Source organism: Glandiceps talaboti, chromosome 12, assembly GCF_964340395.1.
Source record: "Glandiceps talaboti chromosome 12, keGlaTala1.1, whole genome shotgun sequence".
Taxonomy (NCBI): domain Eukaryota; kingdom Metazoa; phylum Hemichordata; class Enteropneusta; family Spengelidae; genus Glandiceps; species Glandiceps talaboti.
The window spans coordinates 19,974,303-20,001,961 of NC_135560.1; the positions used below are offsets into that span (position 1 = coordinate 19,974,303).

At 35.6% G+C, this 27,659-nt stretch overlaps 3 protein-coding genes across 3 annotated transcripts; all 3 read right to left on the bottom strand.

Annotated features, from left to right (window-relative positions):
* Positions 1 to 7,587: 7,587 nt before the first annotated feature.
* LOC144443843 (uncharacterized) lies at positions 7,588 to 13,418 on the bottom strand. Its single transcript, XM_078133412.1, has 3 exons — positions 13,201 to 13,418; positions 9,347 to 9,996; positions 7,588 to 8,310 (listed from the first exon to the last, which is right to left on the bottom strand). The coding sequence occupies exons 2-3, from the start codon at positions 9,720 to 9,722 to the stop codon at positions 7,994 to 7,996; spliced, it is 693 nt and encodes a 230-aa protein (XP_077989538.1). The 5' UTR covers positions 9,723 to 9,996; positions 13,201 to 13,418; the 3' UTR covers positions 7,588 to 7,993.
* A 2,167-nt stretch (positions 13,419 to 15,585) lies between these two features.
* On the bottom strand, positions 15,586 to 21,637 carry LOC144443509 (uncharacterized). The gene is made up of 4 exons (XM_078133013.1): positions 21,501 to 21,637; positions 20,466 to 20,542; positions 19,058 to 19,282; positions 15,586 to 18,493 (listed from the first exon to the last, which is right to left on the bottom strand). Exons 2-4 carry the CDS (start codon positions 20,521 to 20,523, stop codon positions 18,228 to 18,230), a joined length of 549 nt encoding a protein of 182 aa, XP_077989139.1. The 5' UTR covers positions 20,524 to 20,542; positions 21,501 to 21,637; the 3' UTR covers positions 15,586 to 18,227.
* Positions 21,638 to 23,989: 2,352 nt separating this feature from the next.
* Positions 23,990 to 27,387, bottom strand: LOC144443723 (small ribosomal subunit protein bS16m-like). Its single transcript, XM_078133266.1, has 3 exons — positions 27,272 to 27,387; positions 25,488 to 25,774; positions 23,990 to 25,143 (listed from the first exon to the last, which is right to left on the bottom strand). The coding sequence occupies exons 2-3, from the start codon at positions 25,717 to 25,719 to the stop codon at positions 25,013 to 25,015; spliced, it is 363 nt and encodes a 120-aa protein (XP_077989392.1). The 5' UTR covers positions 25,720 to 25,774; positions 27,272 to 27,387; the 3' UTR covers positions 23,990 to 25,012.
* Positions 27,388 to 27,659: the final 272 nt, after the last annotated feature.

The following is a 27,659-nucleotide window of genomic DNA, read 5'->3' on the forward strand; positions in this document are numbered from 1 at the left end:
CTCATCCGACACTATGATCACATCATCGCAGCGACCACCAATTCAGCCAACACTGTTACCACACCACAGCAGCGACCATCATCTCAGCTGACACTATGACCATACCATCGCAGCGACCACCATCTCAGTCGACACTGTTACCACACCACCGCAGCGACCACCATCTCAGTCGACACTATGACCATACCACTGCACCGACCACCATCTCAGTCGACACTATGACCACACCACTGCAGCGACCACCATCTCAGTGACACTATGACCAAACCACCGTAGCGACCACCATCTCATCCGACACTATGATCACATCATCGCAGCGACCACCAATTCAGCCAACACTGTTACCACACCACAGCAGCGACCATCATCTCAGCTGACACTACGACCATACCATCGCAGCGACCACCATCTCAGCCGACACTATGACCATACCATCGCAGCGACGTTCGATAATGCAACACGATTATCAATGCTACTAAATAACAATAACAACCACTCTGACCTTAAAACTAATGTTAAATAAAAAGAAGGAAGAAAGAAAGAAAGAAAACTAACACAATTACATCACTACGAATATTACTACTATTATTACAGCAGCTTATCACAACAATGATGACGATTACAACAACTAGAATAGGCAGTGTGCCTTTAGAAAATTCGACTACTATTGTCATTTGCATCACAAAATGTATCGTGTAAGAATTAACTGACCATATAACATGTAATTGACAGTCATGATAGGCTCACTCATAAAGTTCTCAATACACACTATCTATTCAACACATACAGAAGGAATTAGTTAACTACATTGATTCTGTTTTTGAAAGGTTTTGTATTGGTCCATTTTATCGATAATCAGTGTTTTTCATATTTCCATAAATCCTGCACGTTTTTCCGTTAAGATTATATTAGTACGAATCTAAAACATAATGCTGTATGTGATTTTTTATTTTGATTGAACGAGCAGTCGAGGGCTTCATTATAAGTAGGTTAATGTACCGATCACCAAAGCTTGCGAATGTTGAATATGTCACGTATTTCATTTTCACTTTTTGAAAAAGACTATATGCACCCGTGAGACATACTGTAGGCTAATGCAATTTATGACCATAAGGACGATATAGTATGTGAAGCAGGGACATTGCAATTGTAAATTGTAGACATACTATACATTGAATCTCTAGATATAACACGTTATACTACAACCCTGCCGGCTTCCGTTGTAAACATTGGAATTCTATCTTACGTGGCCGTGTCGTAAGAATGTACAATAAAAAGAAGATAGAAATCCTAATCTTTTATCCTGTGGTTTGCAATTACGATCGATTTTTGAAATTCCTACAGTTAACTAACAGAGACTAAAGTCATTGTGTTTAGACGTTACCGAGATTTAAATCTGACATTATATCGTCACTGCCTTGATCAATAGTTAATAGCAATCTGATTGCCTAATGTACGATATGCTGTAGGGTCTGTTCCCTAATAATGTCGTGAAGAAACTATCAGAAACGTCAGTAGTGACATTGTATATGTATTGGAATTGTGATTTCGAGTCGTTAAATCAGCGATTACAGAAGTCCTCGGATGCGTAGTGAAGGTACCCACAGCTTACTGTTGGTCAATCATTTACCTGTTACAATTAAAAAAGGCTACAATACATACAGGGGTAGCAGGGCGAACGTACTCTAGTAGAGTATACGGTGCGATTATAATGTCTCATCATCATCATCATCATCATCATCATCATCATCATCATCATCGTCGTCGTCGTCGTCGTCGTCGTCGTCGTAGCCACCGAAAGTACTATTTGTCGGTCAGTTTATATGTTTTTCATGGGTATAATTTCTAATATGTGCGACAAACATCAATTACCAAAGAACTATTCTCAAATCCAATACTTTAATATCAAATTATCAAATATTCGATTCTCTGCATGTATAACGTTTGTATGACCTTACAAAGCTCACTAAGCTTGGTGCATGGATGCAGTACGCATTAGTATGATCCCATGCATGTTGATGTATAAATTCATTTAGTTTCCACTCTTCATCGACGTTGTCATGGCACCCGGGGCAAAGGTCATTGTACTTATGCATGCACCATCACTAGAAGGTGACATGAATACACAAAGTGAAATATCGGTGTTCATATAATGATTTTTTCTCTTTTATAAACTAAAGTAAATAAATGGTAGTCATAATACATACATGGATTATGTACAGAAAACATACTATTAGTGATATTGATTCATGTTATTTTGTTGTCTCTATTCAAACTAGGGCGACTATTAATCATAATTCTTTATAAAAATAATTCTTTACCTTTAGAATAGTAAAGCACAGTAATACTGTTTTGATCGGATTAAAAATTCATTCACATTATTTCTGCACCCACCAATTCATAGCATTTCTTCCAAACCCATTAAATGAATTGGATATTGGACCTTGATAATAGATACAAACTCTAGTGGCGTAATTGAGTAATTTAGATAATTATATGTCACTGAGACAAACTGACAATTTAATTAGACATAATTAGGAAGTAATAGATGGTTTGTTTGGCACAGACACATCGCTATTTTTGTTGTTCATGATACGTCATGTTACGAATTGCAATGGTAATAGCGTTTTGATCGACGATAACCAGTTCTGATATATATAACGTTTAATAGTACTCTGTGATCCAATTAATTAGGAAGGTACACATATATTCTTAACTACCTTGCTGCGTTTGCTTTCCTCTACTTCACCACGGCAGGTATCCTGGATACCACACTTCTAACCCCCCCCCCACACACACACACACACACACATACACACAGACAGACACACACCTTCTTTAACACACTATGTATTTTTATGCTCGTGGCCTTCGTTGCCGATAACATGTTTTTCACTATTAGTTTTGTATACTTTTATAACTGACGACTTTCATTGCACTACATCCATTCCCTTATGAATCCAAGTTTGAGAGATGATGAGAGAGATAACGCAAACATCGAAATCGACCTTAATAATATATTTTAGATATGACAATGTTCGATCAACAACTTCATCTGTTGTTGGACCATTTAATATTGAGTTGCAATAGTCTAGGGAGAGTGGTTATTTTTTTAATGGAACCAAATGATACACCGTCTCATGGAGGGTCTCTGCATAGACCAAACACGTGTAAAGTCTATATGGTGCTGTTGAGGAACGTATTTTACGTCAAGCCTCTTAGTTCTATCTTCATTCTCTGTAAATGTCTATAACGCTACATGTTTCACATAGCAAACAATCGTCCAATCAACTCTCACCTAGAATCAGACAGCGGGAATTTGGAGAGAGACCAAGATATTTGTCTCTTGCATTATCACCGTATTACATGTAGCTTGTTCAAGGAGAAGAGCAGATACTTAGCTGAATAGCATCGCATGGACATTATTTGTAACACTTCCTCGATGATTGCATTCCCAAGAAACTGTCACGTTAGCGCGTTGTATAGAATTGTTAATGAATTGTTAGTCATTTACATCATATCATATCATATCATGTCATATTACAGCTATGGCTAACAGCATATGAGCCGATCAAATGTCAAATTGTCCATCCAAAAATCAATCAATCCCCAAAACATACATTTAGTAACAAAGTGTGTGTGAATTAGTTCATGGTCCGAGTGTTCATCACAAAGTTCAGGTTTTTTGCAGATTTCAAGATAGTAATTACTTGTAGAGTTCAGATTGATCATAAAAATATATATATACATCATATTATAAAATACTAAAAATGACAATTTATACAAAATTGCCAACAGATCGATTCAAAATTGCCATAAGCACATTTGGTTGGTATTTACATGGCACTCCGATACGTAGTACAGTAAGAGGTTCGACTCCACAGCGTCACTATAATTTGTAAACATGGGAGTATGATAGGAGGAAGAAGGTAACTGAGCGAAAAGAGCATAGTAATTATAAAGTATGTACATACAGAAACCAACCGTTAAACATGTGTCACATATACATTTATAGCATAGAACCTTATAGAACATAGCATCTCACGTTATCATCAGCTCTCTATGAAGCGTACACATAATTTTATCCTGCATATTATCTACGGAGAAATTTTGAGAATTACATCTTCCTTTCCCAGGATATCTATCGGGTATTTTGTTACCCACAACACAACACACGTTGAAAGTCGAATCCCCAACGTACATCGTATTTTCACCTATAATTACAGCATATCCAGGAACGCTTTGTGAATAAAATCCCTGATAAAATTTGACTTCAGGCTTGTACAGTAATTTGCACTTTTTTATAGCTGAAAATGAATAGCATGAAGATAACGCATTACAGAATTCGAATACGGTCCGTCAGTCGTCGTGCTATTTCTCCCCAGATCGTATAGTGAACAAAATATCAATGGCTGCTATAAAAAATAAGGCATTATTTGAAAACAGGACTTGCATATTTTCTGAACGGGCGACTGCATCAATTTTTAAGACATTTAAAATACACACAGGCAAACACAAATATAATCTAGAGTGACAGTAACAGGAATATTTGCTAACGTCCAAAGACCGTCGACGTCTGTAACTATGGCGACCGACAGAGGCACCTTGAGTATCTACTGTCATATGTAATGATAATGCGACAATCGTTGAATAACTGAGAGATTGAGTCAAGCCGCTGAAACTATATAAACTAACATAAAAATGCTCTTAGTAGTGATGATTGTAATGCCGCACCAAAAGCCGATTTCTGTTTTTTACCGTAGCAGGTTATTTTCGAGGAAGTATAGATACACACGCTTAATCTGTAATATATAATTTATATCATTTTATAACGCCATTATCATTTGAATGGCGGAAGTATATCCCTGAGATGGTAGAGATGTTCAGCGATGAAAGTCATGTAAAGCGATGAAAGCCAGGCAAAGTAAAACGCAACGAGTTTTGGATCAGGTGTTACAGTTCTTATTTTTATTAAACCGTGGTGAATTTTCCTTTCTTAATACCGCAATTTAAACAAGATGAATTTTAATGGAAAATCACAGCAGGGCCTAGGAAAGGTGTGGCCGGTAGAAATGTGCCGAACTTCCTTTTCAAAGAAACACGAATGCAAATGATTGCCAAGGTCAAATTACAGACGTCATTGATTAGCAATCTGTGTGCAGTAAAAGACGGATATCCTTGGAATAAAAGTACACATCAATGTCAAATGGAGTGAAATTAGGAATACATCATATGATTGCTGATAGGGAAATTGACAATTTTATTTGAGAGGAAATGGCATGACTAATACAACCTGATGAGTCAAAATAATCGTAAACTAGCTTACTAGGTTCTCAAATAGTGGAATTAATGGAAATATACACAGATCCATTATACAGCATTTTCCCTAAATTTTATCTCTGTTATGTTTCCATTCCTAGTTAATCCTATGTGTGAGTTCACTATCCTTTAGATTGTACCATAGACATTAGTGAGACGTTCATAATTGTATTGGATAGGATGTATTAATCTTAAAACTTGACTTTTATCAAATTTCTAGTCTTTAAGTATTTGATAAACACTTAAAATGTTTCCATATAGTTTATCACCATGGTAACATACTTAAACAGAGTAGGCAGCTGGTGCCTCATTTGTATTTTACGTTCGATTAATTTTAAGACCAATCTATTACCCCAATCATTCTCTGTCATAGCAAGTATGTTACTATTTTAAGTTTTAATTATTACAATACACAAAATAACTGTAGCTACTGGTAATAGTTATTTCATTGGACTGTTATAAAAATGAATGCACTAAAATTTCCGAATGCACATTGGTGTGTTTATTGTTATTGAAATAGAAAATTCATATTCGTAGCTTCAGTGACTGGCACTGTGGTGTTGCATGCAATGACCGTTATCACGGTTATTGTTATACGAATTGGAGTTTAACGTATTACTATACTTATATGGTCCAAAACTCAAATCTAAACTGTTGCTATGGTCACTTTTTCTAATATTGTTTAGAAATCGTCTCTACGTATTTTGCACTTTCAATTTCAGACACATTCCATTAAATTTTACATCAATATGCCATGCATTTGATTGACAGTACAAAACTTTAAACAGAATTTACTGACTTGGATTTTATTAAGAAACAACTCTCCATCTCAATTACATTTTTATGGTACGTGTAAGATTAGACCAATCAATGCAGCTGTTCCAGAGTTTAAATATTTTGACCAAAATGCTAGTTTTGAGTAATTTGTATATTACCGATCTTATCACTATTTTTATTAGTTTATTTTACTATAGATTCACAGGTTCGTTAAATTATCATTTTTGTTACATATTTCTAAGTACACTATTAATATAAGTGGGTCTTGTGTTTTCGTGGCATTTTGTTTTAGCGTATATTTCACTTAAATTATACGATCTGTGGTGTCCAATTGAAAGCATGTTAGAAAACGGTACGGTAACCTAGATTTGTTAATGTAGATTCATCACTACTATTACATGTATCAGTGTATTTATTATCCGATGCGAGTCACGCCCTCCTGCGGTCGCATGATATTATAATCATCAAATTGACATATCTTTTACACAGGCATTATCACTTCGTAGCTTGCCAATACTGTGCTCAAAGCGCAGTACAATTATCAAATCCCAGGCATAACCGCCAACAATAATCACCCAACGTTCAATCCCTACTGCCACTAATGAATCGTTCACATAACACCATCTATCCTACCGAGTCCCATTTATATTAATATAACTGGGCTGGCTGGAGTACTATTGTGGTACAATCTTGATAGATTTTAGCCGTTCAGCAACGAACTACCGTGAAGATTCCGATAAGACCACTCTTAACCATTCAAAGACCATGGATTCATACATAGATCCAGGCCCTCCACCAACTATGCATCGTATGATACCGTTATGATATCGTCCATTTGAAAGCCTTTATCCCACAGATTAAGTCTGGCATCGTTATAAAACTTGTTAATGTAATGTTCAAAAGAGTATTTTTGTAACGGAAGAATATTGGCCTCACAAATAAACGAAATAGCGGCAACAATATAACAAGATAACTTAGCCCACATTGGAACATTGATCTGACCTCTGACCCAGCAATGACTCGATGACAATGAGTATTTGGTAAACCAGATAAGAGTATTAAAATGAATGCATGGCAACACAAAATGTTATTGTATTCATTAGTTTCATAAACAAAACACAAACCTGAAAATGAAAAGTTAATAAAGACAACAATCTTACATGTAAGTGTGAGGCCGAGGTTTATTTCAGTTAAAATAAGACATTGACCTTGTACTGTTATTTATAACTTTGATACACATTATATACTATTTTAACTTGCATATAGAAAATATACCAGATCATAATTTTTTTTTTAAAAACCCATTATTTTGATAAAAAGATATGTGTTTATTCCGTCTTCTCCGGCGTAAAAAATCATAAATATTCACCTAATAACCTTCCAAGTAGTAGAAATAAGTACAGCGTCAAATAAACTGTCGACAATCACTTGTAGGTTTTTGTTTTTGTTATCAAAATAAGTATAATTATTGAGATATATTCATATACATATATAATATAAGAGTTATTCACAGTTTACTATTTTTCTCAATAACAAAAACAGGACTAGTGACTGTCGACAGTTTATATGTCAGTGGAATCGAGAGATTTAACATTTTGAACCAGATACAATCGCCAAAGATAAAGTTTTCTCAAATTTCCTGCCAAGCGTGCATTTCAGTCAACCAGTAAAAATGTAAATTTCCAATGAAAATGTAAATTTCAACGTGAACTATGAAGAGTTGATCGACGCGGTAGAGGGCGCTGTTCAGTTTCCTTATCATTTATCTTGATTATTATGATAACCCGTCGCCATTATCCTCTGCCTTCGGCCTCTGCCCCCGGGTATCACACTTCTACCCGCCCCAGTTTTGATCATCTGAACGTGGTGTTCCTGATCCTGGCTCTGTTAGAAGATCTTAGAATACAGATGCGTCAGACTGTTCCTCTGTGTCTGACTCGGTACTGAGTCTGTGAAAACCTTTCATCCTTCTCTTCTCATTCTTGAAAATATCAGTTAAATGGAATTCTGTTCCAGGTCCAAACTTTTTCCTATTTTCTTCTCGCCGTGTTCGGCATCGGATAACCAAAGCTGTGCACACGACTACTAAAGCAACTACTGTAACTGGAACGGCGTAGTGCAATATAATGCTTGAATCATCCCTCCCGTCGCTATCTTTGTTGTACTGTGACATGGGTGCTGAGTTTTTACTGAAATCACCATGCTGGACAACAGCTGTGAATATACGATACATTTTAATATACACATATCATATGTTGGTAATAAAGATAAAATGTCACTTACATATGTTACTCCACATAGATTACAGATACAAATGATGGAAGCATGATAGATTATAAAATTGTAGATAAGCCGAGCTGTGTGTAATTTTTATTTGCCATATAAACAACGACCATGTCCTGGTAGTGTGTTTGGGTGTGATCGACCCATGGCTTGGAGAATACAGACACCATAGTCCGTATCGACTAACAGTGTTACAGTGACGTCATAGGCTGACACGCCAAGGACCTGATAAGCTTTGACCATATATATAACATGGCATATAGCGCCCTGTTTGTCACTGTTCCACATTGTCCTGTTTTTCATCTGTATGAAATGTATGAAATGGCTTCGAAATATACTAGAAATTTGTAAAAATTCACATTACAACAGTTTGAACCATTACATACTACATGTATTACACCACATGCAGCGAAGTTGAACCCGTTCGAACAAAAAATATTGAATTGATACCCTGGTCGTTCTATGTTACGACAACGTAATTGTGATGTTGTCTGCGTGATCCAAAAATAATAGTTAAAACGTTCAAATTCGACATTGCTTTTCTCAATTTTTCATAAACATTTCAATTATATTTTTTAAGAAGGTATAATTCTATCATTTCCCAGTGTGTACTTGGAACTTGAGTAAAACGTTCACACCTATTTTTACTTCGTAGAATATATTTTAATGAGGACATCCTGTAATATTATTTTTCAAAGACTCAATAATTCGTCATTTACTCTATGCACATTCATTACCTAAATATACGCCGGGAATTTGACACTCGGCTTCAGGATGTTGTTACAGCCGTCATGATACTGAGCGCGGATGGTGTGTAGGTCAGCACAGTTTACTAACAGTAGTGACCTCTATCTACGTGTTTTCCGTCAAACGTTAAAATAAATATTGTTTCATTTGACACGGTTTAGAATTTCTTCCTTCATGATGTTAAAGTTCGCACTAATCTATGACATAAAGTAACTCTTACCATCTTCATTCTCTTCATTTGTAACATCGTCTTTATCTTCCTTCACCTCCTCGTTCTTGTCATCCGTTTTATCATTTTGTGTACCATCCACCGTGCCAATATTGCTATCTTCTTTATTATCTACTGATTCACTGTCAGATGATGGCGATTTCTCAGTGTTTAAATTACTATCAGGCAATTTTTCATCAGTTAATTCCCCATTTTGAAGTTGATTATCTTGTGTTTCTATCTCTGATAAGCTGTTGTCAATTTTATCCTCCACTCCACTAGCTACAGATGTGGCTGGAACATCACTTACAAGTGGTGTACAATCAAGGCATTTATACCAACACACAAGAAATATGGTTAAGTACAGTAAATAGTTCGATGAAATCATAACTTTGCAAGAGTCTCCTTACTAGGATTGTTCTCTCCTTTCTAATAGTGTGTGATTATCTATGACAAAAGTTTGGGATCCTTAAAAAGAATATATTCGGCAAGTCGAAAGAACGACCTCGAGTAATCCTTAAATCACCCCTACAGCGTGCTCAACGTGCTACATCGGTACATGGTCATGTCAAACATCGAGTTTTCCACTGAACTACTGCACACGTTCATTGCCAGCATCACATGTTATGATCCATCACTGGGTGTCCTGTAGGTTACCACAACTGGAATTTAAAAAAGTAGAAGATAATACATCAAAACAATAATTAATAAAAGATGGAATTCAAAATCACTATGTGAGTAACCTTTCCACTTTCGCACTTACCAGAAAACATATCTTTTGAAGACTACCAGCTTTCTCGTGGTTAAAAAAACATGGCATCTAATTATTCACGTCCCTTAAAATAATATGCAAACTAAGTGACTATATATATTGTGAAGAGGTCGAAGCCGTTATGAACGCCAACTGGTCTCCTTGACAACTACACCAGAGTACATATCCGATAACACCAAAATCCTAACTACGCACAAGTCATGAAACTTACATTAAAACATGAACATGACAGCAACTCACGAATGTTTTTTGAACGTGCAGAATTAAACTTCACAAAAAGATGGTGATGTTTTAGTCACCCTACAATATAGTACAATGTACGCAGCAATGAGGGTTTTAAACATTCACTCTGTCTTTCTAGTTACATGACATGTAATATCTATCATCATGAATTCAGAGAAAGTGTTTGGTTTCCTCGTAAAGTCATTCGAGGTCAGGTTTTTGGCTGACAAGCTGTGGCTGGATACACCATCAATGATGATGAACGACGAATGAGTGCCACGTTTTCTATAGCATTCCAAATTCCTTTCCGCACATTCGTCCTACACAAGTACAACAATAAGCTTAAACTTTTCTCAACATATGTTGCAAAAGTTATGATTGAAAATAAAAGAAGCCGCTAACACTAAATTACAGGTCATCCAACCATCGTGCAGTGATATTTGATTATTCGAACTTCAATATACTTTGGATTACTATATACACTTTATATACAACGCTTTGGTCTAATCCAAACCACATGCACAGTCAGTAAATGTTTGTGGGTATTATTTTTCATTTTCCTGAGGGTATGCCCTTGCAACACTGTAGAAGTAGATATTGGTACATCACTACGCTGGTACACAATTTAGTTGCCTTGTTGAAGGGTTGGGAGCTTTTCAAAGCAATTTAAAGCGAGTGGTTGCTATTCTACAAATGTGTATGTTTTGTTGTAAATATTTGACCCGTTCCTACTCTACAAAGAGACTGGCATTTAATCTTTCATAGCGTTATCAGTGTACATTTTTCCCGTGTCAGTGATCAGTGACGCGTTAATATAATGTAATACCCGCATCATTTGTATCGACATCCACTAGCACAAATACTGACATCCAAAGTTTACAGAAGAATGAGGTAGTATAAATGACCAGAAGGCTGAAACCACTGTAAATCAAATCATTGGTCTATATTTCCTGACATCAATTTTTCATATCAATGATATCTGATTCATCATAGGGTGAAGATCTAGATGGTGTATTGATTACAACATATGTCATTAATGTATTTGAATGATCGTCTGTATAGCCTGTTTTCGGTGGCGACAGAGTCGGCAGAAAGCAGTACAATATTACCGTGTTTGTTTGTTTGTTTGTTTGTTTGTTTGTTTGTTTGTGTGTGTGTGTGTCTGTCAGTCTATCTGTCTGTCTGTCTGTCTGTCTGTATGTATGTATGTATGTATGTATGTATGTATGTATGTATGTATGTATGTATGTGTGTGTATGTATATATGTACGTACGTACGTACGTACGTACGTACGTACGTATGTATGTTACATGTATGTATGTATGTATGTATGTATGTATGTATGTATGTATGTATGTATGTATGTATGTATGTATGTATGTATGTAGCTGTCTCAGTGTGGAGGGGGTCCGAAAACTGTAGTACTACTACTAGTACATGTATACTGTCCGTGGCCACTAGGTGCACAGGTATAAATCATACTCGTAGTTTTAAAAAAAATCATGTCAGACTTGACATTGAAGCTCCATATGAATTTCCATAGTGTCATTCAAAATGATATTGTGGGTCAGTAGTTTTTTTAAACAAATACATTGTACAACGGAATTAAAGGATGGCCAGTGGATAGAAAATGTGACTGAATACAAAAATACTGAAAAATACCTATACAAAAGCGTACAAAGGTACAAACTTTAATGACGTCAGATGTAGAGTGGGGGTAGTCTTGTTTATAGAAGAAAAAACCCACGTGACTTCAGATCGGTTGTTTGGCAGAGCTCTAGAAAAAGTAAGCCCAGAACAAATGACCTGGGATTGAAACATATCCCTTTAAATACACAGAAAATTAACATTGTAGCGTCTTTGTGTGTCATTTTGTAGACAAAAAGACTAGTTGATTCAATTCATCACATGTAACCCTCTTTACAACATTTATATAGTGATGTATGCAAATGCTAAACTAGTATTGCCATGGTGAATAGACCGATTACGTCCAAAGTCAGACTGTAAAGAATAGTTGGCAAGGTGATAAACACCTAGACTTTGTAAATATGCATCAACTAGAGCAACTTGTGGTTTCATAAACCATAGACTCTCCACCAGAGGGTCAATGGTTTATGAAAGAAGAAGTGCTATCGTTGCCGATAGCCAGGTATGTATGACCCCCTCAACTGGGTAAATGCGACTACAACTGAGAGTCTCAATTTGAAGTAAACACTGAGTGCGACCCACAGGCATTTGTTTCCCGAGTTATGGCTCAGAATATTTCTATCAGAATACATTAAAATGACGATAATATCGTTAATATTGACGTATTAAACCAAGACTATATGAAAGGGGTAAAATTACACATGTGTCTGTGATCGCGCAGTTTCACTAAATGCGAAGGAAGACACTGCGCGATCACAGAAACATGTGTAATTTTACCCCTTTCATATAGTCTTGGTTTAATACGTCAATATTAACGATATTATCGTCATTTTAATGTATTCTGATAGAAATATTCTGAGCCATAACTCGGGAAACAAATGCCTGTGATCACTCCTCTTTAGAAAGTTAACCTTTGCGAAACTCACACAAGAAAAATAACCACACAGCAAGTGGTGGCGCGACCTCGTTTCATGATCATATGCGAGCATACCAAATGCAAACGAAAACAACACAACCATGATAACGTAATCGGCGTGCACGGAGATTACACGTCAGCAGAAGGGTAATCTAAAAGAACGCTGAATGAAACGTCCCCCTGCAAAAAAAAACTACTTCAAAACAAACTACATGTATATAAAATTGAACGTGTGTACCATATAATAGTGACGACTTTTCTTAGTTTTGACATACAGGTGGTTGAGCGTCTTTGAAAGCGCCACTTACCGTACTTTATGTTGTATCCTATCCGTTTAGCCCCAATGAATGAACTCACACTCGATTTTGGCCTGCGCAATTCCTAGTCCGTTATGACCATCGGTTCGACAACCAAACAAGAAGACTCGACTACTCAAGCTAAAAATCAAAAGACGGGTTTGGATCTGATGAAAATTAGGGCATAATTTAAACCGTGCGTTTGACTGATATGGTATACGTCGAATCGTTGCCGATAGCACTTCTTTCTATATACAACAGCTGTTACAATTTACCGTATGTACAGGGAGTGCATTATGGTCTTTATTTAGCATTTGATACAATAGGTCCAGACCAGCATGATTACAACGTTGATAAACATATACGTATATCATTTAAATATCATTTGCATACAATAGAACAACTACGGACTCGCCTGCCTGCCTGCCGGGGATATGCTTTGCAGTTAGCACCAACTTAAAAAAAAACTTTGTGACCTTGAAGTATTCTGAGGTGTTTATCACATTCAGTTGCAAGTCAAAAGAAGTTCATGACCCAACGACCTACTGACCCCACTGTCCTAATAATTTACATCGTTCACGACATGGTTGGGGAATTAATTTGCTCAAGAAACTCATTTTATTTTCAAGTTAAGAACTATATCGCCGTTATCGGGCTGATGAATATATATAACACAAATGGATATCACGATCAATAAAATCACTCAAGAAAGCAATAAATAACTACATATAAAGTACATAGATATTGGATAGGCAGATGCCATGTAAATATCTAAACTGATAGATAGGTAAATGGGTGGACATGATGGATGGATGGATGGATGGATGGATGGATAGATGGATAGATAGATAGATAGATAGATAGATAGATAGATAGATAGATAGATAGATAGATAGATAGATAGATAGATAGATAGATAGATAGATAGATAGATAGATAGATAGATAGATAGATAGATAGATAGATAGATAGATAGATAGATAGATAGATAGATAAGTGCACTAGTCATTTCTAGACGCTCTTTCATTTTCAATCATGACATACGATTACATTGTTGGTCTTTACGATAGACATTTTTTAAATTTTCAGTCTTACATGTTTCGTCTTCATGGTAGATATTTTTTATTTAAATAAATAAACAATACAAAATCGGTGCACTTTTGAAGCGTTCTAGATTCAGAAAATAATTGTGCCAAAATGTGCAATAACTGTCTTGTCCATACCCACAAAAGTTAAACAAGGAAGCAGATTTGGACAAAAAACATTCAACAATCTAATAACACAAACATGCAATTATTTGCCGTTCCAGTTGTAATATTCAATAAAACGCATTTTCATGCATAAAATCACATTAGTATTCATTTAATTCATGTTTTCATTTGTTAATGTACACATTTGTAATCTTAGCAGTGTAAAAATCAATGTTTATATTCGTAAATTTCATTTTGCTGTTTATTAACGTCTATTTATGGACGTGGTTACATTAATTTTTATGTTCGTCAAAATTTATTAGTATTCGTCAAAATTACATTTGTACGGTAAATTAAATTTGTATTGATCAACTTATTTTCATATTGAATCAATGTTCTATATGCTTTCCATAAAATTCATATCCTCATGCTATATCTGTGTATGTAAAAACTTCAATTTGTGTTTGTAAACTTCCATTTGTATTAACTTCTGATGAAAATCTCGTGGTTTAGTAGGCTCGGCCCGTCGTCGTCAGTTGGTGTGGGTTTTGTGTACGCTTAGACCACCAATGGTACCGGTGGTATGAAGTACATGTATACGGAAGTAAAGGCTAGTCACCGTGCCTTTAAGGAGACTTTAGATTTGCTCAAGTCGCTGGGCCTTTTTATTCTTTATTTGAAATGATAAATGTGTTCTTTTGTCTTAAATGATAACCCGAGTGTGTGATTGCGAAACAGCCGGTGTAAATACATAGCCCAATCGGGATGACTGGGATTTTTTAAGCGGGAGAACAATATCCTTTAAAAAAAACATGGGTTGAGTTTTCATCTAAAAATTCCCGAATCATGGGGGGGGGGGGGGGGGGGAGGTGTCAATAATCTCGGGCGAGCTGCTAGAAGTGCGCCACCAACGTTGCCATATTCAAGGTACTGTCACACAGAGATGTGTGAACGTAACATAGCAGCAGTATATTCTAAACTGTTCTGTTACGTTCTCCCCGCTTAAAAAATCCCAGTCATCTCCCGATTGAGCTTATACGTATTTATACCGACTGTTTCGCAATCACACACTCGGGTTATCATTAAAAACAAAAGACAAAATACTAGCTATTTTTTCTTGAGACAAAATACTAAGCTGTTTTTCTTTAGACACTTCTCAAGTTGTCTGATCATACCGAAACAACAACATAAACATCAATACACCATGTTATCAAATTATCAAAATATTGCTTTATTGGAGTTAAAAATGTTTACTTTTTAAAGTCTTTTTGTTGAAGTATAGACTGTATGTGTGAAACTAATTCTAATGGCATGGTAATGGGCACAATACATGATTGGTCACATTCACAATGAAAATCACAAATACTGAGAAAGTGTTTAAACAAGACAATTTTTGTTTACACGTTTACATTTTTGATGCATGATTGTGTTACATGTCAATTTTAACTCAAATGATTTATCTTATGAGAGATATCCAAAGTTGTTAGTGTCTTCCTACGAAGAGATTTACTGAAATGAATGATATTTCTGAAGACTGATTTGTTGGAAATATACCAATTAATATATTTCTTTTATGACGAAAACTGGCATTCTGTATTTTGATTGATCGATTGATTGATTGATTGATTGATTGGTTGAGTGATTGATTGATTGATTGATTGATTGATTGATTGATTGATTGATTGATTGATTGATTGGTCAGTGAATTGATCCTGGAACCATTGAGAGCTATGGTGAGGGCCATGATTTACACGGAATATAAAAATGCAAAATAACAAAAACATTCATATTCATATTCATATTCAACTAGAAATGTAAAATACATTTGTAGCAATAACATGCATGTACTTGGGTTTGTTTTTAGAAAACCATTTTGTATGTTAATGCCATTGAAACAAATTGTGATTTGGAACTTTGGATATTATGATTATCAATCAACTGATTGTGCCATTTTTACTGTACTAGGATAGTGAAAGATTGGAAGAACCCCAGTCTTTTTATTCCATAACAACTGAAAATAAATTGAAGGATTTTTTTTAAATTATAAAACTTTACACAAGATTTTGTAGCTGTAACTTAAGTTTTTTTTTGTATAATTTTTTCTCTGTCGAAATGTGTACAAAAACTAATCTAAGCATCCAGCCAGATTTAAAATGTGAGAATTCCTTATGAAAGACTTGACTTAAAAACAATATGGCTGACGAGTAAATATTATGGGTTAGCATAACCTGTAACAAATATCAAACATAAAGGGATAAACATTCCAGTGTTTTATAGCTTGTCTTGTTTAAATTTACATAATATTAGCATATGCAAATTACATGTAAATTATTACACTTCATGCATTAAATACATGTGGAGGTGGGGGTGGGTGGTGTACATGTCAAGGCTAGTGTATATTTACATAATGCCTTCATTTGAATAATCAAACAGTCTCACATATGTAATAAGTCACTCCCCAGTGCAACCAATCAGCTTATATGTGATTATAATTGTCAAATTATAATATTCACTTGATATAGGATTCTTTGATATCAATTTAAGAGAATGAGTGCTAGCATACAGTCACAGATCAACAGCATAGCCACCAAATAAGGCAGTGTTCACAATGTTTTACAAATAGAAGTCTAGTACCACAAGAGTCAAAGTAAGCCTACACAACTTTGTGAAAAAATATAAATTGGGAAAAAGCTATAAAATCATGATAAATCTGATTTGGAAAACATTGATACTTGATCCAAAAGTTTCTCATGCTGGAAGATGGGTATAGATAGAACACAGTGTATATAGTTAAATCAACTATAAACAATCTTTCCTTCTTCTTAGATAAGTTTATATGGTTTGTGGTATTCTTGGTATTGTAATTGGTGTAATTATATAGCTCACCAGTATGTATAGATACATGCCACTTGGCTGCCATGTGATCCCTTCACACTACTCCATGGTTCGGTAGAATTCCTATCAAATTTCGACTTCCAGGTAAGTCTCATTTAATTTGTTAATTTTCAGAGATTAATGTTTAAATATATTTTGTTCAAGTACATACTATACATCCATTGTTGGACAGATTGATAGGTCACCCTCATAGGTGGGACTGTATACTTTTACAATTTGACCTGCTACTTGTAAAATTTGCTTCATCCCTAGAGTCTGAGTACTATACTAACAACTAGATACATACTATAAACATCATTAGCAAAACCATTGCAGTATGGTGTCTACAGCTAACATACTTTAATAATGGTATATTATAATCTTTCATACTGGACTTAAAGTTGGTTTGGCAACAGCTCCATGTCCAATCCTGGTAGGTTCTTCAGGCTGACTGATGATCTAGTGACAGGTGGTTAGTGGTGAAATGTGACAAAGTAGAAAAGTCATGTAATAATGAGAACATAACATACACTAGTATTTCCTAGCATTGCATCTTTTGCTTTTGACTACATCCTCACCCATAAAACTTAACCCCACATTTCAATATTCAAACCTAAAGTTTTATTACTATTCCAGGAATAGGAGACACTCTATCCACTTAGATACATGTGGTGAGACAATCAGTCTCTTCTGATTGGCTGATACTGTTTACAGACACCAACTCATTAGTATTCATAATGTATATCAATCATCACATGCTACTAAAATGCTCACAGTCCCAAAAAAGTTAAAAAATAACCATACATCATTGTCAAAGTCATCTACAACAGCCATGTGGGCACATTAATTCAGTTAATCATATCAAAATCAGTAATAATTTGCACCCATCGAGTTGAAGATGGCTGTATAACAAAGTTGCATTGGCACAAAAAAATTTTTATATCAGCATATCTGAAAGCAACTTAACACATATTTCTAAAGAGCTGCAAAGTAAAGCATAAGTGCTAACTGTACCCAAACTACTATCTGAGTGGCAGAAATGAACCCAGCTTTAGAGGTTGAATCATCGGAGTAACACAGTTTACCAGTGAAAGTGTCATCACCCAAAAAATTCACTGTTGCTAGTACTTTAGAAATTTGCTCTGCTAGGAATGAGTTGGAATCATCATCACCATGCACATCTTCACAGATATTTCCAGGATTAGAGCTCTCCACTGTACAGCTTCTCATGTGAGTTTCAACTACAATTAGAAACAACATAGATTGCAGCCAGTGATGTCATACCAAACAACGTTATCATCGGGGTCATTTTTGTCTGAAATGTTGGTGGTGTAGTCTTTAAATATTCTTGTCTGTCAATGACTGGTATAGTAGCCATAACTTGTTTATAACAATAATATCCAAATATGTAAGGCATGTCTGAAGTTGGGAGATCACCAAAGGAAATATGTGTTGCACGGAAAGAAAGTAAAGTCAAAATCATTGATTTAAATAGTCATTTTTTATCTGTCCCTTTCTTGGCTAACATTGACATTTTTGCACTTATGTTGTGTATAGTTTTGTTATTATTTTTGAAATCAGTCATTTCAGATAAACGTATGTAAGAATAACAGAACCCCATGACAAGTGAGTGTTTGTGTGAATCTTTGTGATTGCATTGTTTTCTACTGTACTTGCTTCATTTATGAAAGTATGGCCTCAGAGAACAGAGCAAGCCATTGTGCAATATCCTAAGTATGCAACAGTTCTAGTGCATTCCTCTGTCTTGTGTTTTTGTATACATGTATTATAATATTGTAACTTACAGGTGCCAAAAAATCCAGCGTCAATCTGTCCACTGAATTTGACACATTTGGGTACTTCAGTGCCAGTAGCAACACAGGTCGTTGTTTCTATGTTAGGATCACTAGGGTTGAAGTCTTCAGCAATGCATGCTTCATTCTTCAAATTGTCATTAAGCGAATTGGCAACTAGATTGTCTGCATCAGTAGCAAGGTGCCAGCAAGATGGACATTTGATTGTTTTGTCAGCTGCAGAAATAAAAAAACAACCAGAGTATCCATTTAACATAATACCCTTCTTACTGAACTCTTACACCTAGTTCACATCAGAGCAGATCAGAGATGATATGGAACAATTTTGACTGAAGTGTTCATAGCTACATTACTTCTGAAAGTTATTGTTTCAATTGTTTTATTGTTTCAATTGTTTTATTGTTTCAATTGTTTTATTGTTTCAAATTAACTGTCTCTATACCTGATTTTTATCAGAACAAGAGTTATTTTGACTAAATAAACTAAAATATGTTTCAAATCAAAATACACATTTTTACAATAGTGTCATTTTGGGACAATTACAACTATTCATTAAGAATGGTTGTCTCTACTAGTAAAACTCCATCCTGAATAGTAGTATCTACCAGTAAAATCCAACCTCACAGAAAACATTCATCTTTTATACACAAATCACATCATTACGGTGTCACAAACAACACCTTATGCCATTTACTTGAAAAACAAAAGATTATACAATTTGGTCACTTGGAGTGCTATTAGACAAGAAGTGAATGCCACTTTAGTTGTATACTGTAGCCTACTTTCAACAACTGTCATTGCTAAGTATCTTAGAATTAACCTTGGTGGTGTTTTCAGTCAGTTTCAGTTATTCTACTTTGCAATAATGTAAGTTTTTAACTTGGGGTGTTGTTCTGAACTCAGTTTGTTGACTACTTTGTAAAATGTGGTTGGCATTACAGGAGAAATTTGGTTGCCTTGGTGTTTCACTCATGAGACATGACACAGTTCTCAACACTGTCAATAAGAGAGACACAACACACACCAGAATCCTGTACCCAATCAGATTGAAAAGTGGTCAAGCATTGTTATTTTTAACAGTGCAGTAGAACAGGCTTCTGCTGAAAAATTACACATGGACTTGGTGACTATCATGCTACAATCGTTTTTTTTTCCAACTGATATTTGGCATGGTAACTTGTCTACTTCCACACGTAACATCTCTATAATTGTTTGAAGTCGTGTGTGTGTGTAAAAAAATATCCAGTCTCATGAAACACCAAGGCAACTTCATTACTCCTGTACCAAGCAAACTTTTAGCCCTCATTTTTTCCTTTCCATTAGGTATCCTACTGTGATGCTTCTTTCCAGAAAATCTTCTTTTTTTTTTTGCCTCTTTACGGTAATTATATCTACTTACCTGATATTGATGATGCAAGGACAATGAAGATAATCATGCCACTGCTTAAATTTGCCATGGTTATCTTTTTTGTACACCTATGTGTCAAAAATAGATGATGTCTTGATTAGTACAGTATCAAATCATGATGAAATTAATGTTGTACGTCCGTGAAAAAACAAAAGTAATCAGCATATGTTTACTTGGTAGTGCTGTTCAACATGATAATTAATATAAAGAACAAAGTAATCCACATGTGATTTTGTTGGTGGCGCTATTCAACATGATGAAATAATGTGTGTGTACAGTCTTTCGAAACCTTGTCGATACAATTATACAAAGCTTTGGTCGATCGCATCCGGTGTGTCGAATACTACCCAAATTCGATGCTTGACTCGCCCCGGGGACTCGCCCATAACTGCAGACTGCAGATTGCTTGTAAAGACGAAAACGCACACATGACCATGGCAATGAAGACTCAAGCAAAAACGAATGTACTACTACTAATACTATTATTTATAACTAGCCGGCCTATTATTACTACATCAGATTTTAATTACTTCTATTATCTAGCACCATGAATATAATGTAACATAAATAATAAGAATATGAACAGCTCATGCAGAGTGGATTATGCAAAGTGTTGAATTCAAACTGTACATAGCTAGCCCCAGCGGTCCGACACCAAAGCAGACCGAGGATTTATGCACGCATGATTGTACATGTAATATGTGTCATTTACATGTACAATAAATAACTGTCTTATGTGTACGTTCGTGTATCATACGTTCTTGTCTTTATAATAGCCATCTGTGGAACTAAAACTATTCCTGAGAATGCTCAGAACCACCAGTGTGTAATTCTAAAATGCAAAGACTTCAATTTAAACATATTTCCGCATGTAAGTAGGACAGCATTGAGTTAAAAGTCCGCCGCCATCATCACCATGCTATATCACAACGGAATGTAACAACAGAATGTTGTCTTTAAAATAACACTCACTACTGTTTTAAATGTCTACATGCATTGTGTAAAAGTTAGGAAGGGTGTACTTACCGATTAGACCGCTACTGTACGGGAATATTCAAGGACACACAGCAATCTGGCCAGTGTTTAATATAAATGTCAGAGCCACGTTACAACGACCGGGCTGTGTTTAGAAAGTGTGAAGGCGAACAATGACTCTTTCTCTGTTCTCAGGGATGTGTCGTCACTCACCAAGGTCACTGTGATCAATGACCTTTTCGGCTGTCAGATTAACATCACCACCTACCTAGGCCTGGTCTAGTACACATATCATACCGTCTTGTCGAAGTTCCATCCATTATACTGTTCCCTCTCATATTTATTTCTTTTAAGTCTTAAAATCACACCAATATACGCAAGTGTCGATACTATCACGAGTCACCCATGACAAGGAAATTGCGCAAATTGCTGAAATTATAAGTCATAAACTATGATATAAAGCTATAAATATGTATGTGTGGTCTTGGAGTAATTATAATTACTCCAAAGTGTGGTAGACCACAGGGCACCCAGGAACCGTGTGACAAACAAAACAAAACAAAACAAAACAAAACAAAACAAAACAAACACGTGTTTTTTTATAGTGATGGGTACAAAAAACGTATCTAGGTATACCCCCACGAGTATCTGTTTATTTGCTGGTTTATTTAATTATTTTATTTGTCCCTATACTTGTCGTTCGTTTGCTTGTTCATTTGTCATTTATTTGATACATGATGTAGTTTATTTATTTATTTATCTGTCTGTTTTGTTTTGTATTGGTTTGTTTTGTTCTGTTCTGTTCTGTTCTGTTTTGTTTTGTTTGTCACACGGTTCCTGGGTGCCCTGTGGGTAGACTACTGACGGTGTACCATGACTATTCAGCAGAACTGTCTGACTGGATTTACTACGTCATGTATACCTTTTATGTACAGTAACTCCAGTTATAACTAAGTACTGATAGTTGTAACATGGTAGTAGCCTAGTTCCAATATGCTCCGTGTCATGATTTATACTACGTTGCCAGTGAGATTTGAACCTCTCCTGACTTCCTCTGCCGTGTTTTAACCACTTTGCTACAGAGAGCCATACAATTTGTTGAATTACATATCTGTTCATTACCTTTGCATACTTAAACAACTACTCACCTTTGTCCTTTGGTCAGAATCATTAACTCAAATTCAAACATGTACACAAGGACAGATATACATGTAAGGCTATGGAATAACAACAGAACTTACAATCTACCGCACATATCTCTCTTGGAGTTTTCTTTGAACATTACTGTTAATATAAATCACATCTAAGCTTACTGTCATTTGCAATATCTGGGACACATCTGTTGGAACTGTGAAATCTAATCCAAATAATTATAGTCGTTTGCCATTGGTTTTAATCTATCCTTTTGATTTTGATTACACGATCTGGAACAAATCCAAACATGATTGAGATCTACTCAGTATTGAGTGCCAATAGCTGAAAGTAGTTGATGAAGCTCAAATCCTGAGTTGTTAAACATGTGTCGTTTGTATTTGGCAGCAAAACATGGCTTGTCATTTGTTCTACAATACATGCATATTTTATCATTTCTGATTCACTAGACATCAATCACTTCATAAAGACAGAAATCAATGACAACAACATTGCAGTGTAATTTTCCCAATTTTGAACATTTCTGTAGTAAGTTTTGTCTCCTTCTTCTTAAAAATCATGTAGATTCTTACCAGTCTCAGCACAGGGAGCCCAGGAACCGTGATACAAACAATCAAACAGACAGATAGACAGACAGACAGACAGACAGACAGACAGACAGACAGACAGACAGACAGACAGACAGACAGACAGATACATACATAGATAAACAAATATGCATGAGTAAATGAACTATTTTAACTTGCGGATAACTATCTATAAACATGTATATATGTGGGCCTGTATACTATTGAAATAATATAGTATGTTTCTATACTACTATGATAATCTATTATCCATACAAGCAACACAGTAGATATAGAAAAACAGTATATTATTTCAATTGTATACAGGCCCACATATGTCATTCAAGCCAGAGTTATTATTTCTACCACTACATTTTGAAATGTTAAGAACGTTAAGAGCATAAAACAGGCCGTGGTTTGTGACGATGACATATGTACATGTATATAGATAGTTATCCATGAGTTTAAATTGATATTTCATTTATCCATGCATGCTTATTTATTTACTCATTTGTAACAGGGTTCCAGGGCTTCCTATGTTTGTACATGCACAGAGGTCACTAAACATTGAGGACCAAACCCAGTTTACTAGACTGTACATCTATTCTGTCGTTTACCTTTCCCCATCGATACTGTAAGTGGGCATCTGTCAGTATTGATTAAGAAGTTATCAATTTGATATCTGACCAAAAAGAACCTTTCTTTAGGGTAATAGTACACCATAGTAATCTACACTGACACATTTATCCATCAAGTATTAAGATTTATATAAATCAAATAACTGAACATGATTGAGATTACACATTTAATATAAAGTCTTTATTCTTTCCAAAAAAAATCAACAAATGCAGTACACTTTTTGAGAAAATCTAGTTGAGATATAAATATTACTAGTAGGACTCCATGTAATATGTATACAAACAAACATACATATACAGCTACTGGATTTGTTTCAGAGTTCAGTCTTTACTCCCCCTTCTACTGAGTGCAAGATACTGTCGTTGGTGGCACTCTTTCAATCTCCTCTTCAAACTCTATGAAGCCAAGATTATTGAAAGGTAAGTTAAAGATTAGACTGTAAGATACGTCGTGTTGTTCCACCCTCACCAGCCTCCTCTCTCTTGGTGGGGTTGACTGATGTGCGAGGGCGCTCTATCACAGCATACCTTACATACTAGCTGAAGATTAAAGCAGGGTCGTCAATGACTATCTTTTTACTATCAATCATTTGCCTTCATACTAGTCATAAACTGCTGTGAAGGTCAAAGGTCAATGTATGTGATGTTTTCAAAATTGAGGCGAGAGGCCATGAAACTGGACAGATACTGATGAATCAGAGTGCAAACATAAAAGCAAGATATTGGATGTTATTAATATTGGCCAACACTCTGTTAAAATCCCTTCTCAAGGAGAAACTCCAACAAAGGGTTGTTTTGAGGTTTAATAAAAACCTGGTTAATAGAGCTATACAAATAACATGTTTGATACAGGAGAATAATCTCTTGTAATCATTGTTTTATAATTTGTAAAATTTACCTTACTATCCAGTTTCTGACTTGCCCTGTGAAGAGTGCATGGTTTTCGTTCACAGGCAATAATTAATTATCTCTCTCTTTAATGTTTGTCCAATAACAAGGATCATGGCTGTTCCTTTATATGCATGTACTATCGGTCCAATCATAACAACATCAAGTCAAACTTTCCAATCCCTCCACAGATTGGTTCAGTTTCATTAAGATTCCAACAAACCAATATTGTGCTTAAAGATCTACCAATGTACAAACTAAAATGAGTTCAAATCATTGCTCTGTCTTTTTTTTCAGTAATGACAGCAATGTGTAAAAACTATGACTCTTCTGTATCTGGTGTTTCTGTGGTTGCAGCAGCAGCTTCTGCAGCTTTCCTTTCAGCTTCCATTCTGTGTCTTCTTGCAGTGACATAACTCATTGGATTTACTGGTAGAAATCCAGACAGTCCTGAATATAGAACACCAATCAACAATATCAATAATAAAATAGTAACAGTATTGAAATAACAACTACCCTTCATATTGTTGAAAATGAGATTGTCCTGCATGTAATGGTAACTACAAAACAGCCCTGCAGGCTCACAACAAAGCTTCAACTTTAATTTTATATATTCTAGAAACCAAGCATTTATAGGCTTTTTCTCAACGGAGGCAATACATGTGGTATTACCGCCCCTAACTTCTGGTTTCAGTGCTCCTTACGAACAGCACTCCTAGTGGCCACACTATACAATCTTTTGTTTTTTCAGATAACTAATTGTATAATGGCATATTGAATAGAATATACTTCACCTAATAACTGGGCTACGGGTTTGGTCAAATATGCACCTTCAGCCATCCAGTACTTCAATCTCTCAAAATTGACAGCAACAAGTTTTTCATTGTGGTTATTTGGCATTGGATCATAGGTTCCGATCTGTTCAACTGGGGGATAGTTACGTGGTAGTATATGCCTCATAACAACAATATGAAAGAAGGGTCTATTGGTACAACCATGGTAAGCTAAACGAATTCTGTACACCATGGTTTATCACAGTTTCTATTCCTTCTTGTATTATTTTTCAATCTTTCAGACAAATCTGCAAAAAATGAAATACCATAGATATTAGTCAGTAATATAATTAATAAATTTGATATTTTGAATACACATCGTGGAGAATAATTTCATAATATTGTGTTTTGGCTTGTTTGGCTTTTACAACCCATGCAAAAAACAATGGTGTGTTTGCTTGATTGTGGTATTAAGCAGGAATGAATGAGACAAGTTTCATACAATTCATAAAAGAAACAGCAGGATGGGGGGGGGGGGGGAATAGTTCGGTCAAAACAAATTTCACAGCTCCCCCTCCCACTCACCATTGTACAGTACACTGCATTACCCTAACAGTGACAATCACTTTCTGGGTCTACATATTACATGATATTTCTTTGAAGACAGATGTTGGCTATGCAAGCAGAAATCTGATATTGGGCTCTAACCATCACTTGCATTAAAACTCCAAACTCTTGAAACAGCATGTTCATCATAATGGCTGGTGGGAAGGGTGTGAGAGGGTTGTTCCCTTCCCATTGTACCAAGGTGATCACTTTTGAAAATATGGACATCAAGGAGGCCATGTAGAGGCATACAATATGAAACCATACCCATAAGCACAAGTCTCTCTATCTATGTAATGCTAATAAGTTAAAGCAGGGAGGTAGCCTATGGTTAAAGCCATGGAATACTTGAATATGGTCTTCAGTACCTCAATTTTAGTCTCAATACTCATAACTTATATGGCTCTTGTCCATATTTTAACCCTATACATATATATACACAGACACACACACATTCCCTTGGGTCTCGACTTACTCATGATTACATGTAAATATATGGTTGGTAAACAAAATGTATAGTACAGGCAGGGCAGCAAAATTGTTTACAAAGATACAAGGTAAATGACTGCTCCTGAGGTTTAAATTTTTTTCAAAGAATCAATTTTACTCTTCAGTGATGTTATCTACCTCTGTCTTCAACTTATACTAGCACAACAACTTTCCTCAGTCATGGAATATCACTTTTCACATTAGGACTTAATGTTTACAACCCAAATAAGAAATAATAATGATAATAACCAGGGAGAATATTAGTGACTGACACGCTTACGACTTCCGCGCGTACGGTACCGGTTTTGGAAACTTGTCTCCTCTCCCTAGTTAACGCAACTAAGTATTGTAGAATGTGTTTACAGCGCAAGTGGTACTTCAAGTCTTCATTAGTGGAATACGAGATACCACAGACCCTCCAAACTGAGTACTACTAGCTTCAATTTCATATATGCACAGGTAAATCATATTGTAAAGAGTTGGGGCGAGTTGAAAATGGGGCGAGTTGAAAATTGGACGAGTTGAGTGGGACGAGTTGCAATTGGGACGAGTTGATCCGTCACCGATTGAGCGAAACGCGAAATGCAAGCAGTACATCATACATGTGTGTACAGCGTGTGTGATATCGTTTGGAAAAGTCCGTATATATTACGTTACAAGGTATCAACCATTCTTTGTTGCGATAAGGAAACATAATTATTGACAAATACCTGAAACTTTAAGAACTGAAGAGTAGATGAAATCAACTGTCTATCACAAGCGACCAGCAAAGTCCCGTTAACGATCACCACGCTGAGATTTGGGTTCAGCTGGAGGTGGCCATTTTTTATCCATATGCATCATGGGATACTATACTGCTGCCGAAGTTGTCGATGTATTCATATTCATTTTCAAGTTACACGTTTTCGGATTCATTTTCGCATAGGCGCGGCAACCCTATTTATACAAAGCTAGGAGCGTTCTCTTTCTTAAAAATGGATATAAATTCTCTTACACAGACACTCTCAGACTACATAGTGTATATAATGTGATAACATTATACACAGACAAGCAAGATTATTGTAATTTTCATTGCATATACATGTACTCTAAACTCTT

Coding starts and splice junctions, on each gene's coding strand:
- LOC144443843 (XM_078133412.1), bottom strand. CDS start 9,722: ATGATTTCATCGAACTATTTACTGTACTTAACCATATTTCTTGTGTGT. Junction 8,311..9,346: donor AAATGAAGAGAATGAAGATG/GTAAGAGTTACT, acceptor GTATATTCACAG/CTGTTGTCCAGCATGGTGAT.
- LOC144443509 (XM_078133013.1), bottom strand. CDS start 20,523: ATGGCAAATTTAAGCAGTGGCATGATTATCTTCATTGTCCTTGCATCA. Junction 19,283..20,465: donor CCTTGCATCATCAATATCAG/GTAAGTAGATAT, acceptor TTATTTCTGCAG/CTGACAAAACAATCAAATGT. Junction 18,494..19,057: donor CGCTGGATTTTTTGGCACCT/GTAAGTTACAAT, acceptor TTCTAATTGTAG/TTGAAACTCACATGAGAAGC.
- LOC144443723 (XM_078133266.1), bottom strand. CDS start 25,719: ATGGTGTACAGAATTCGTTTAGCTTACCATGGTTGTACCAATAGACCC. Junction 25,144..25,487: donor ACCCGTAGCCCAGTTATTAG/GTGAAGTATATT, acceptor TTCTATATTCAG/GACTGTCTGGATTTCTACCA.